General features: G+C 40.0%; 1 protein-coding gene across 1 annotated transcript in view; it reads right to left on the bottom strand.

The window, feature by feature from the left end:
* Window positions 1-2,001: 2,001 nt before the first annotated feature.
* csnk2a4 (casein kinase 2, alpha 4 polypeptide) overlaps window positions 2,002-14,015 on the bottom strand; it is a 30,643-nt gene continuing 18,629 nt past the window's right edge. The window contains exons 10-13 of the mRNA XM_067431909.1: window positions 10,686-10,786; window positions 5,572-5,720; window positions 5,361-5,447; window positions 2,002-4,237 (exon numbers count right to left, since the gene is read on the bottom strand). Of these exons, the coding sequence (XP_067288010.1) occupies window positions 4,122-4,237; window positions 5,361-5,447; window positions 5,572-5,720; window positions 10,686-10,786 (453 nt within the window). The 3' untranslated portion in view covers window positions 2,002-4,121. The remainder of the gene's footprint in view (window positions 4,238-5,360; window positions 5,448-5,571; window positions 5,721-10,685; window positions 10,787-14,015) is intronic.

Genomic DNA, 14,015 nt, shown 5'->3' with positions numbered 1-14,015 from the left:
GGGCGCTCACCCTGTGGTCTGTGTGGGTCCTAACGCCCCAGTATAGTGATGGGGAAACTATGCTGACAAAGAGCACCGTCCTTCGGATGAGACGTTTAACCGAGGTCCTGACTCTCTGTGGTCATTAAAAATCCCATGGCACTTCTCGTAAAAGAGTAGGGGTGTAATCCTGGTGTCCTGGCCAAATTCCCTTGATTGGCCCTTACCAATCACGGCCTCCTAATAATCCCCATCCACTAAATTGGCTCGATCCCCCTCTCTCCTCTCCACCTATCGCTGGTGTGTGGTGAGCGCACTGGCGCACTGGCGCCGTTGTACTGTGGCTGCCGTCGCATCATCCAAGTGGATGCTGCACACTGGTGGTGGCTGAGGAGAGACCCCTGACATGAGTGTACAGTAGTACATTTGAAAGCGCTATATAAATGCCTCATTCATTCATTCATATAAGTATTTGAAATGAACATGATTTCTTAATGTCTAGTGACATATCAGGGCCATTTTATGATTAATTGAAATACATTTCTTACATACAGTTCCTTTAAATGTTACCCGTGAGCTAAACAAAGTGCTTATGAACAAAGTCACAGATGGAAATATTCACAGTAAACCCCTTCAAAATGAAACTAACATGGCCTCTCTCTCCCCACAGCCTCTCAAATGTTGGTATCTCCCAGGAAACGGCGGCCATTTTAGGTTTAAGTGTGTTACCTGTATTCTGAATTAGCCATCGCATTGTTTTAGGATTAAAGGAAATGGCCATACACGTAATGAAAAATGTCCTACCCGAAAAATGACCAGATTAAAAAGGTTGTCAAAAAAAAAAAAATCTTACTCTTGAACTAAATATGACATCTTTATGTCAACACAGCCATTATAAGCCTGAATATTAGAGCTGAATGATTCTGGATAAATTGAGAATCACTATTTTTTATTTTTTATTAAGATGTTGCGTACGATGATCATGCTTTAAAAGGGTAACTAAAGCCTGTTTCATGTCACGAGTGTCAGCGGAGCACGTTTTCACTGCCCATATCAATGAATGGGTAAACCCAGCCTGATCTGCCGGCAATTTTATTTCGCCCTGCAGCTCAGTCTGGAAACCTGTACATTAAATCATAATTTTCTGTTACACTTTTTCTGGAACCAATCACAGACTGGCAAATCCACCTGTTGGCGGATTTAACACGATGACGGATAGAGAAACGATGGATCGATGCCTGTTAATCACGCCTCTTGTGGTCTGATTGGTTGAAGGACTATCCAATCGCTCCAAACACGTGTGAAGTGAAAGCCATGGCATAGACAGCGGAGTCCCTGTCATTTAGAAATAAGATTGCGTGGGTGTTTGAATCGATACCGCAATCTTTTAACGATTAATCGTGCAGCTCTATTGAATATTATAACTTAGAGCTGCAGTGTGGAGTATTTATGTGGATCTATTGACAGAAATGCAGTAAAATATCCATAACTATGTTTTCAGTGGAGTATAAAGAACTGTGAAACTTACATAATGAAACTTACAGAACTTACATAATGAACCGTTATGTTTTTATTACCTTAGAATAAGGCGTTTCGATCTACACACACCACGGGTCCCTTACAGTGAAGTCGCTGTCATGTTTCTATGGTAGCCCTAAAGGGACAAACTTCTCTCCAGAGCACTAGTCACTCTCTGCTGTCTCAGACGAACACATCTTTGTCCTGTGTCAGCCACCGTAGCTTCTCTATGTGCTCTGAAAGGGAGGGGTGAGCGGCTGCTATTCACAACCTCACCACTAGATGGTGCTAAAATTAACACACTGCACCTTTAAAGAGATTGTTCACCCAAAAACTAAAGTTCTCATCATTTACTCTCTCAAGTTGTTCCAAACTTGTATGAGTTTCATTGTTCTGCTGAACACTAAAGATGTTTTGAAGAATGTTTGTAACCAGGCACCACTGACTTCCAATGTATGGGAAATAATGTCTCATGTTTCAGTCAAATGAAGCAAGTACAAAGACTGATGATCAGTGATTCTTTATTACTGGATTGTGGGATAGGGAAGTTATGGATTGCTGTATTTATACAAAAATAAAATATGCCACGGCATTGCCATTTTCCACAGTGAGAGGAGCTGAAGACACTACTTTGTGTTAAGTAAACGTGACTGACGTGACCTGATGTGAGCTACAGTAAACAGCACCAGACTACAGCTGTATAACGGCAGTATCGTTTCACACTCCAGAGGATCTGCTGAGAGAAATACTGCGCTTCATTCGCTCCATTTTTAAGTAAAAGCTAAGCTTTTTAATGGCACGACAATGTATGCAATATCACACAGGATGTTTCTCTTTTTGAGGATAAGCTCAAACGTCCCATGAGGAAGTGCATTCAGTTTTAGGTAAACTCATGCTGCTTTGAGTGGGGTGGTGATGAAGAGCTCTAGCTCAGTGTTTCCTAACCCGATCCTGGAGGCACACCAACACTGCACATTTTGCATGGCTCCTTTATCTGCAACGCCCATTTCAGGTCTTTGAGTCTCCACCATAGACCGTAAAAAAATATGGACGACACGATGTCATCCGTTTTCCCGCTCACAAGAGTTGAAGCTTCCAGACGCCCCGCACGGCACTGACATCTTGGGACCGAGTCTGAGCAGTAGAGCAGGAAGTAGATCCACGATATCAAAAGCTCGCCCATGTTCTGCAAAAAATGCTATTCTTACTTAGTATTTTGGTCTTGTTTCTAGTAAAATTTTCAAAAAAAGTCTTACATTAAGAAACATTTACTAGACAAGAAAAAAATATTGTCTTGTTTTGGGGGAAAATAAGATAAATAATCTGCCTGTGGGAGAAGATAAATAATCTTGTTTTAATATTATTTTGCTTACCCAAATGCTTTATGCACATTTCATCTCATCAGATATGCCATCCTTTGGAAATCTAAATACTGATAAGTTAGCCTATGGTAGGTTTGCTTTCCGGGTGCTGGATTACCCCCTTGGTTATATCTGTACTTCGAATTCTGACCGGAAATAGTAAACTAACCGGGTATCTTTGCCACACTCTTTTCAACATACTACGATTTGGGACATACTAATTCTTATTTCGAATACTATTTAGTATGGGAAGTATGCGAATTGGGACTCAGGGTTGATGTGCTTCCTAGCCTGGATGGCAGCCGAACTCAGCCCCGCCCACAACATCTGAGCTCCGGCAGTTTGGTCTGGACTTGATCCATAGAGGAGTGATTATGCCGGAACAGAAACTGACCAATGAGATCATCAGGGCGGGCTTTAGCCGATGATGAACAGATGATCAACAGAAACTGACCAATGAGATCATCAGGGCAGGCTTTAGCCGATGATGAACAGATGATCAACAGAAACTGACCAATGAGATCATCAGGGCGGGCTTTAGCCGATGATGAACAGATGATCAACAGAAACTGACCAATGAGATCATCAGGGCGGGCTTTAGCCGATGATGAACAGATGATCAACTGAACCGTTATCATACCGCGTCATCAAAGCCGCTTGGGTTGAAATTGTTTGAATCCTAAACGGAGAGCTTGTTTGTATCTGCATCACCTAATTATTTTAATTTTTTTACAACACCGGCAAAGATTGTTTATTCCAGCGCGCGTGCAGACAGGGTTGCCAAGTTTTTACAACAAAACCCGCCAACTACTAGCCCTAAACAATAGCTTCCCGGAGAGTTCTCCAGGAAAAAATGGCGTTTGGGATAATAATGTTATTTTGGCAAGGTTGCTGCTAAAATTCAAATTCCTGGGTCTATATATCCCATAATTGAGGTCGCTTCAACCCACGGACATGGAAAACAGCCCGCGGGGGGAAAAAACGCAGACTTGGCAACACAGTGCAGTTGAGCTCTGTTGACATTTGACAACTAACGTTATGCGTCGTTCCGTGGCTCTGATTGGTTGAAGGTCTACCCAATTGACGTCTTTCCTGGTTGGGTTGAAACACGCCCCATAATCACAGCCCAATAGAGCATCAGACTCATATTCTGACTAGAGCTGAGTATGACCACGTCAGGTTATATGCCTCCAGTATCGTGGTTGGGAAACACTGAGCTAGCTAACAGTCCCAGAGAGCCTCAGGGTTCGTGTGGATGGGACGTCACTGGGCGGCTCCTGTGGCTGCAGGCACTGGAGTGTTGAGGCTGCTGGGAGCCATGAGAATGGGCGAGCCGATCAGGGGCCCTAGAGCCGTGGAGGCCGGAAGTGCAGCGATTCCTGGTCAAACACAGGAAAAGAAGAATCTCAAACCCTGGAGTGACTCCAGCACATGTGAGTTGTCATGCATTCAAAAGTTATATTGTTGTACAGATGTCAGACAAGATGCATGTATATATTTAAGAAAAATGTAAGTAATATTGTTATAAACATTAATAATGGATCGAATTATTCATAATGTGTGTGCATTTATATATACATAATAATTATACACAGTACACACACATTATGCAAACACAAATGCGATTAATCAAGATTCATTTTCCCATCACTAATATATATATATATATATATATATATATATATATATATATATATATATATATATATATATATATATATATATATACACCAATGAGGGATAACATTATGACCACCGACACTTCTTGTCACATCTAACACTTCTTGATGTGTTAGAAGCAGAAAAAATGGGCAAGCGTAAGGATTTGGCACGATCATAGATGTTTATATATTAGGGGTGACCCCTAATAGTCAAAGATTCGATGCATCGATATGCAGGACCGGATTCGACCACTGATCTCATGGTCGAATCTTCGCGGGTGTTATGAAACGAGGATCATACCATTTTGGCAATATGGGGTGCTCAATATTAGTGTTATAAAGACGTGTCGCGGCGCTGAGCGATCGCCCCTTTAAGGGCACTGAGCTTCACACCGGATGCGCCACGCCTTTAAAATTCGAACACATATACACCGCCGTTTATTTTTTTCCGGTCTATGGTTTACACACACATAGATGATTCGACTATCGGTCGACCATAGAGAGATTCAAAAATTCTGATTTGGGTACCCCTAATATATATATATATATATATATATTTAGATTCCTTATTAGTGCATGTGGATCGGTCGAATGAGGCATCTACGTAAATTATTCTACATAAGGTTTTTGACCTTCTACGGCGGAATTAATGGCACTGGGAATACTAGATGAGATTCGTCTGATATGAGGTAAAAATAACAAACACTGTTGGGTTTCTCACAGAAACCGATCGTTTCTTGTTTTATAAAATCTTATATAGTCTTCCACTATAAAACTTCCACTTCTGAGAAACAAGGACATGTGAAAAGGGTCTATTATCATTATAATGATTTTAAATCACCTGTTATCATAGCGGCAGTGCTCACTGCGGTGTTCGCTGTCGGCACATTAGATCCTGCCATGCGAGACTGGTCTTTCACAACAGGGACTAAAGCAAGGGGCAAGACGTTAGAATTAATAAAACACACGAGCATTCACTAGTATATTAGATTTAAATGTTCTCTTGGTAGTAATTCAATAGTGCACTACTGTAATAACTCAGACGCTCTCACAGAAGTAAGCGTGCTCCATGGCCTCTCTCGCAGTCAGTCTGGTCTGATGGTCGTAACGCAACAACTTGTCCAGAAAGTCGAGAGCTTCAGGGCTGACCAAGTGTTGGTTTTCACTGTGAACGAACCGTTCCCATCGCTTACGGGAATGTCTGACATGAAGCAGATGTAAATGAGATTAAAATAACTTAAAGGGGTCATGAACTGAGAAATTACATTTCCCTTGAGGTTTTGACATATACGAGGTCATCATACAATAAGAATATCCTGTAAGTTTTAAAACTTAAAAACTTCCTTGTTAGTCCAAAAACAGCTTTTATTGTTCCCAAGCTCAGAGATCGACTCATTGGCTATAATCGATGGTGAAAGACCGCCTCTGCAGAAGAAGATCAACTTCATCATCGCATCTTTGGCCCCGCCCACTTCATCATCGCATATTTGGCCCTGCCCACTTCATCGCATATTTGGTCCCGCCCACTTCGTCATCTCATCTTTGGCCTTGCCCACTTTATCATCACATATTTGGTCCCGCCCACTTCGTCATCTCATCTTTGGCCCCGCCCACTTCATCATCTCATCTTTGGCCCCGCCCACATCATCATCGTATGTGGCCCCACCCACTTCGTCATCTCATCTTTGGCCCCACCCACTTCATCATCTCATCTTTGGCCCCGCCCACTGGAGTGTTAGTGAGATGACGAGGAGAGACGAACAGACTAAAAATAACATTCCCTTCCAAAGGATGCTGGGACTGTGATTATTTATTTGACTAATGTGAATGTCTCAGTTGAGCATTATTTATGTGTGTTCGCTACATTTCACTGTGGATTCTTCGGGAAATCAGTCGCAGTTTCAGCGCAGGCTTTGCAAACAGACTCGACAGTAACGCCACAACATGTGAGTAACCGAGTTCATTCTAATGCCTGATCTGAGACCAGTGATTTCTGATATGATTCATGTACAGTCAGATGATCTGTGTCTGTGTGTCAGGAAATCAAACCAGTGGCTAAACGCTCTCAACTTCACATTGTTTCTCTAAGTAGATGAAAATAATCTGTTATTTAAACTGTGATTAAATTATATATAGAAAGAGATCAAAGAACACTTCCTTTACAATCACTGGAGCTGTCAATCAAACAGAGTGAGTTTATCAGCGACTGAGTTCTGGATTCACACCAAAACTCCCGTTATAATCAATGAATCTCTTATTTACATTGTGTTTGCACTGTTAGTTATGAGGAAAGCATTCATTAGTGTGCAGAAATCGAGCACTAATGATGAGATCACAGCTTTCATGTGCTCAAAACGTGTGTGAACCTTTCATGCCATAGATCTAAATATAATGCCCATAGACCTGAATATACAGGTCCTTCTCAAAAAATTAGCATATTGTGATAAAGTTCATTATTTTCCATAATGTAATGATAAAAATTAAACTTTTATATATTTTAGATTCATTGCACACCAACTGAAATATTTCAGGTCTTTTATTGTTTTAATACTGATGATTTTGTCATACAGCTCATGAAAACCCAAAATTCCTATCTCAAAAAATGTGCATATCATGAAAAGGTTCTCTAAACGAGCGATTAACCTAATCATCTGAATCAACTAATTAACTCTAAACACCTGCAAAAGATTCCTGAGGCTTTTAAAAACTCCCAGCCTGGTTCATTACTCAAAACCGCAATCATGGGTAAGACTGCCGACCTGACTGCTGTCCAGAAGGCCATCATTGACACCCTCAAGCGAGAGGGGAAGACACCGAAAGAAATTTCTGAACGAATAGGCTGTTCCCAGAGTGCTGTATCAAGGCACCTCAGTGGGAAGACTGTGGGAAGGAAAAAGTGTGTCAAAAAACGCTGCACAACGAGAAGAGGTGAGCGGACCCTGAGGAAGATTGGAGAAGGACCGATTCCAGACCTTGGGGGACCTGCGGAAGCAGTGGACTGAGTCTGGAGGAGAAACATCCAGAGCCGCCGTGCACAGGCGTGAGCAGGAAATGGGCTACAGGTGCCGCATTCCCCAGGGCAAGACACGTTTGGGCTACAGAGAAGCAGCATTGGACTGTTGCTCAGTGGTCCAAAGTACTTTTTTCGGATGAAAGCAAATTTTGCATGTCATTGGGAAATCAAGCTGCCAGAGTCTGGAGGAAGACTGGGGAGAAGGAAATGCCCAAATGCCTGAAGTCCAGAGTCAAGTCCCCACAGTCAGTGATGGTCTGGGGTGCCATGTCAGCTGCTGGTGTTGGTCCACTGTGTTTTGTCAAGGGCAGGGTCAGTGCAGCTCGCTATCAGGAGATTCTGGAGCACTTCATGCTCCCATCTGCTGAAAAGCTTTATGGAGATGAAGATTTGGTTTTTCAGCACGACCTGGCACCGGCTCACAGTGCCAAAACCACTGGTAAATGGTTTACTGACCATGGTATTACTGTGCTCAATTGGCCTGCCAACTCTCCTGACCTGAACCCCATAGAGAATCTGTGGGATATTGTGAAGAGAAAGTTGAGAGACGCGAGACCCAACACTCTGGATGAGCTTAAAGGGATACTTCACCGTTTTTTCATATTAAACTATGTTATTCCCTTAACTAAGATGAGTTGATACATACCTCTGTCGTCTGAGTGCGTGCACTTAATCTCTCTGACGCGGGGTGACATTCTGATAGCATTTAGCTTAGCACACTAATCACAGTTCATTCCTATGGAACCAAACAGAGATCAAGTTAGAAGCAACCAATCAACTCCACGTTTCCCCTATTTAAATACAGTTACACGAATAGTTGGACGATCAAGTATGGTGACACAAAATAATACGTGGCGCTTTTTTAACCGAGTTAAAAAGGAGAACTATAATGTATGGCGGAATAGCACTTCTGAGAGTACTTCAACTCGGCGCAGTAAAAAGTCCCGGCCGAAACATCCTCCCTCACATCTCCCCCTCCCTCTCTCATTTTCGTAAATAGAACCAACGTGATCTGCACGCTTGCATCAGTAGTAGTTTGAGCAGAGTTGACGAAGTACCAGTTTGTAGGAAGATAGTTTGAACAATCATGGGTATAATGTGCGTCGTAAAGGGTTGTGAGAACAAGGCGAAGGTATTTAGTGCCGTCATGTTTCACCGATTTCGGCGGAAAGCTTGGTTAGCTGCTTTGAACATGATGCAACAACATCGCTGGAGATTCTGAAGAAATGGCGTGTTTGCTCCGAGCATTTCACATATTACCAGATTGACATTAAAGCTTATAGTGTAAGGGGAGTTTTTATGTTTATTTTCTCACTGCGGTTGCAGGTTTCTATATTGAGAGGTTCATCTAATAAAATCTGTTTGTTTGTTTTTATGATGTTCTCGTGAATGTTCCATCTGTAATATTAAACGTTGCTATCTTAAAGTATACTAATATTGGCTTTTGTCTTTTACTTAAGATCACTTGGAAAGCTGACACAGTGCCTGTTGATTTGGTGACACGTTATAACGTTACACTACGGGCTTAGGCTTATACTTCATTTTTATTTCTGAGCTCACTTCTCAAGTACATCAAACAGTCAAAAACTCTGTATTGCCTGTCTCACAAGCGCACTGATTTCGCAGCAAAGTTACTTGTGTTTACTAGGTTAAACACCACAAAAGTTTGATAAGCTAAGGTTAATGCCACCTGCACTTCAGGACAACCAAATACCATGCAAACGGACACTTACAGTGTTAGGTGATGATCCACTTTGTTGTGTTCTTGCTTTGATTATTGTCGGTGTGGCAGAATCCTTTAGGCGTAATCCTGTGGAGGTATAGTCCGCCTGTGTGACATGCTCGGAGCAAACACGCCATTTCTTCAGAATCTCCAGCGATGTTGTTGCATCATGTTCAAAGCAGCTAACCAAGCTTTCCGCCGAAATCGGTGAAACATGACGGCACTAAATACCTTCGCCTTGTTCTCACAACCCTTTACGACGCACATTATACCCATGATTGTTCAAACTATCTTCCTACAAACTGGTACTTCGTCAACTCTGCTCAAACTACTACTGATGCAGGCGTGCAGATCACGTTGGTTCTATTTACGGAAATGAGAGAGGGAGGGGGAGATGTGAGGGAGGATGTTTCGGCCGGGACTTTTTACTGCGCCGAGTTGAAGTACTCTCAGAAGTGCTATTCCGCCATACATTATAGTTCTCCTTTTTAACTCGGTTAAAAAAGCGCCACGTATTATTTTGTGTCACCATACTTGATCGTCCAACTATTCGTGTAACTGTATTTAAATAGGGGAAACGTGGAGTTGATTGGTTGCTTCTAACTTGATCTCTGTTTGGTTCCATAGGAATGAACTGTGATTAGTGTGCTAAGCTAAATGCTATCAGAATGTCACCCCGCGTCAGAGAGATTAAGTGCACGCACTCAGACGACAGAGGTATGTATCAACTCATCTTAGTTAAGGGAATAACATAGTTTAATATGAAAAAACGGTGAAGTATCCCTTTAAGGCCGCTCTCGAAGCATCCTGGGCCTCCAGAACACCTCAGCAGTGCCACAGGCTGATCGCCTCCACGCCACGCCGCACTGAAGCAGTCATTTCTGCAAAAGGATTCCCCACCAAGTATTGAGTGCAGAACTGAACATCATTATTTGAAGGTTGACTTTTTATTTTGTATTAAAAACACTTTTCTTTTATTGGTCGGATGAAATATGCTAATTTTTTGAGATAGGAATTTGGGGTTTTCATGAGCTGTATGCCAAAATCATCAGTATTAAAACAATAAAAGACCTGAAATATTTCAGTTGGAGTGAAATGAATCTAAAATATATGAAAGTTTAATTTTTATCATTACATTATGGAAAATAATGAACTTTATCACAATATGCTAATTTTTGAGAAGGACCTGTAATGCCATAGATCTGAATATAATGCTTTAATTACAGACACGCTCCTTTAAACAGTGCGTTCAAATCAGAGGCTAAAATCAAGGTAGGAAAAATGCCATTTACGACAATTTTTGATGTAAAAATCATACTAATATTATAAGAGCACCCCAGGAAACATTATAAAACAATGAAAGAATGCAGTTCATGACCAACACTAACTAATGGCAGGTTTTGACTGAAAGAGGCGTAATAAGAACTCACCTTCCCAGAATGTCATTAAATCGAGGCTCCAGCTCAATGTTATATTTATCAATGCAATCATAAAGATCTTCTGTTCCAAGAACTTTGGCAATTCTCACCAGCTTTGAAGAAACAAACAGGGACACTGAAATTAATCCAGTCAACACAATGATTACAAAAAGAATCCCAATATAACAACCAACAACTGCATTTCTTTATGTTGCAGTGCTCATGTAACAGAGCATTTAGAGGTTCTTGTACTTACATATTGTTTTTTTTTATTTTATTATATTAATTAAAAACAGTAACAAGTTCCCATAACAACAAAGAAACTGTACCAGTTTGAGATGATTCTGACTACGATATTACTTAAGGCTGGAATTCACTTCACAACTTAAATCAGAACAGACGTTTCATAACGCCGTTTATGAGCTTACTCCGATAAAAGAAAACGGGTTACCGCGTTTACAAGACCATGTTCATTGTCGGCTTATTAGGCATAATCGGCTTAAGAACGTGCATGTAAACGCGCCCAGTGAAGACGGTATGTATGCAGGACACTACTGTACATGTGTTCATATCATTATAAAGTGATTAGCTGACTCAATGCTGGATTAGTGGAGAACAGCGGTATGTTTGGAGAACACTAACATTAGCAGTACCTCAAGCGGTTAAAACAGTGTGACTAAAACACGTTAGCCCGGCTCAAATGTTTAATGTCATGATTGTTTAAATCCATCTGCATTAGTACAGAGCCCCGCACATGGCATGCAGTAAAAAACTAGTAGGCTAAATTTATAAATCATTTATAAATCATATGCACATTTTACTATTTCGTTCCTTCGATTTATAAATCGTGCGCAAGTTTTACTATTTCGTTTCCTCGATTTATAAATCGTGCGCAAGTTTTACTATTTCGTTTCCTCGATTTATAAATCGTGCGCAAGTTTTTCTATTTCGTTCCCTCGATTTAAAAATCATACACACGTTTTACTATTTCGTTCCCTCGATTTATAAATCATACGCACGTTTTACTATTTCGTTTCCTCAATTTATAAATCGTGCGCAAGTTTTTCTATTTCGTTCCCTCGATTTAAAAATCGTGCGCAAGTTTTTCTATTTCGTTCCCTCGATTTATAAATCATACGCACGTTTTACTATTTCGTTTCCTCGATTTATAAATCGTGCGCAAGTTTTACTATTTCGTTTCCTCGATTTATAAATCGTGCGCAAGTTTTTCTATTTCGTTCCCTCGATTTATAAATCATACGCACGTTTTACTATTTCGTTCCCTCGATTTATAAATCATACGCACGTTTTACTATTTCGTTTCCTCAATTTATAAATCGTGCGCAAGTTTTTCTATTTCGTTCCCTCGATTTAAAAATCATACACACATTTTACTATTTCGTTCCCTCGATTTATAAATCATACGCACGTTTTACTATTTCGTTCCCTCGATTTATAAATCATACGCACGTTTTACTATTTCGTTCCCTCGATTTATAAATCATACGCACGTTTTACTATTTCGTTCCCTCGATTTATAAATCATACGCACGTTTTACTATTTCGTTTCCTCAATTTATAAATCATACGCACGTTTTACTATTTCGTTTCCTCAATTTATAAATCGTGCGCAAGTTTTTCTATTTCGTTCCCTCGATTTAAAAATCATACACACGTTTTACTATTTCGTTCCCTCGATTTATAAATCATACGCACGTTTTACTATTTCGTTCCCTCGATTTATAAATCATACGCAAGTTTTACAATTTCGTTCCCTCGATTTATAAATCATACGCACGTTTTACTATTTCGTTCCCTCGATTTATAAATCATACGCACGTTTTACTATTTCGTTTCCTCGATTTATAAATCGTGCGCAAGTTTTTCTATTTCGTTCCCTCGATTTATAAATCGTGCGCAAGTTTTTCTATTTCGTTCCCTTGATTTATAAATCGTGCGCAAGTTTTTCTATTTCGTTCCCTCGATTTATAAATCGTGCGCAAGTTTTTCTATTTCGTTCCCTTGATTTATAAATCGTGCGCAAGTTTTTCTATTTCGTTCTCTCGATTTATAAATCATATGCACATTTTACTATTTCGTTTCCTCGATTTATAAATCGTGCGCAAGTTTTTATATTTCGTTCCCTCGATTTATAAATCGTGCGCAAGTTTTTCTATTTCGTTCCCTTGATTTATAAATCGTGCGCAAGTTTTTCTATTTCGTTCCCTTGATTTATAAATCATACGCACGTTTTACTATTTCGTTCTCTCGATTTATAAATCATACGCACGTTTTACTATTTCGTTCCCTCGATTTATAAATCATACGCAAGTTTTTCGGTTTCGTTCCCTCAATTTAAAAATCATACGCACGTTTTACTATTTCGTTCCCTCGATTTATAAATCATACGCACGTTTTACTATTTCGTTCCCTCGATTTATAAATCATACGCAAGTTTTTCGGTTTCGTTCCCTCAATTTAAAAATCATACGCACATTTTACTATTTCGTTCCCTCGATTTATAAATCATACGCACGTTTTACTATTTCGTTCCCTCGATTTATAAATCATACGCAAGTTTTTCGGTTTCGTTCCCTCAATTTAAAAATCATACGCATGTTTTACTATTTCGTTCCCTCGATTTATAAATCATACGCACGTTTTACTATTTCGTTCTCTCGATTTATAAATCATACGCACGTTTTACTATTTTGTTCCCTCGATTTATAAATAGTGCGGAAGTTTTACTCTTTCGTTCCCTTGATTTATAAATAGTGCGTAAGTTTTACTCTTTCGCTCCCTTGATTTATAAATCATGCACACGTTTTACTATTTTGTTCCCTCGATTTATAAATAGTGCGGAAGTTTTACTCTTTCGTTCCCTTGATTTATAAATAGTGCGCGAGTTTTACTATTTCGCTCCCTCGATTTATAAATAGTGTGCACCTTTTACTATTTCGTTTCCTCGATTTATAAATAGTGCGTAAGTTTTACTCTTTCGTTCCCTTGATTTATAAATAGTGCGCGAGTTTTACTATTTCGTTCCCTCGATTTATAAATAGTGCGCACATTTTACTATTTCGTTCCCTCAAATTATAAATAGTGGGCAAGTTTTTCTTTTTCGTTCCCTCGATTTATAAATCATGCGCGAGTTTTACTATTTTGTTCCCTTGATTTATAAATCGTGCGCAAGTTTTTCTATTTATTTCGTTCCCTCGATTTATAAATCATGCGCAAGTTTTTCTATTTCGCTCCCTCGATTTATAAATAGTGCGCACGTTTTACTATTTCGTTCCCCCAAATTATAAATTGTGCGCAAGTTTTTCTATTTCGTTCCCTCGA

This window comes from Pseudorasbora parva, chromosome 22 (assembly GCF_024679245.1).
Source record: "Pseudorasbora parva isolate DD20220531a chromosome 22, ASM2467924v1, whole genome shotgun sequence".
Taxonomy (NCBI): Eukaryota; Metazoa; Chordata; class Actinopteri; order Cypriniformes; family Gobionidae; genus Pseudorasbora; species Pseudorasbora parva.
This window is presented reverse-complemented; position numbering and strand designations above follow the sequence as displayed.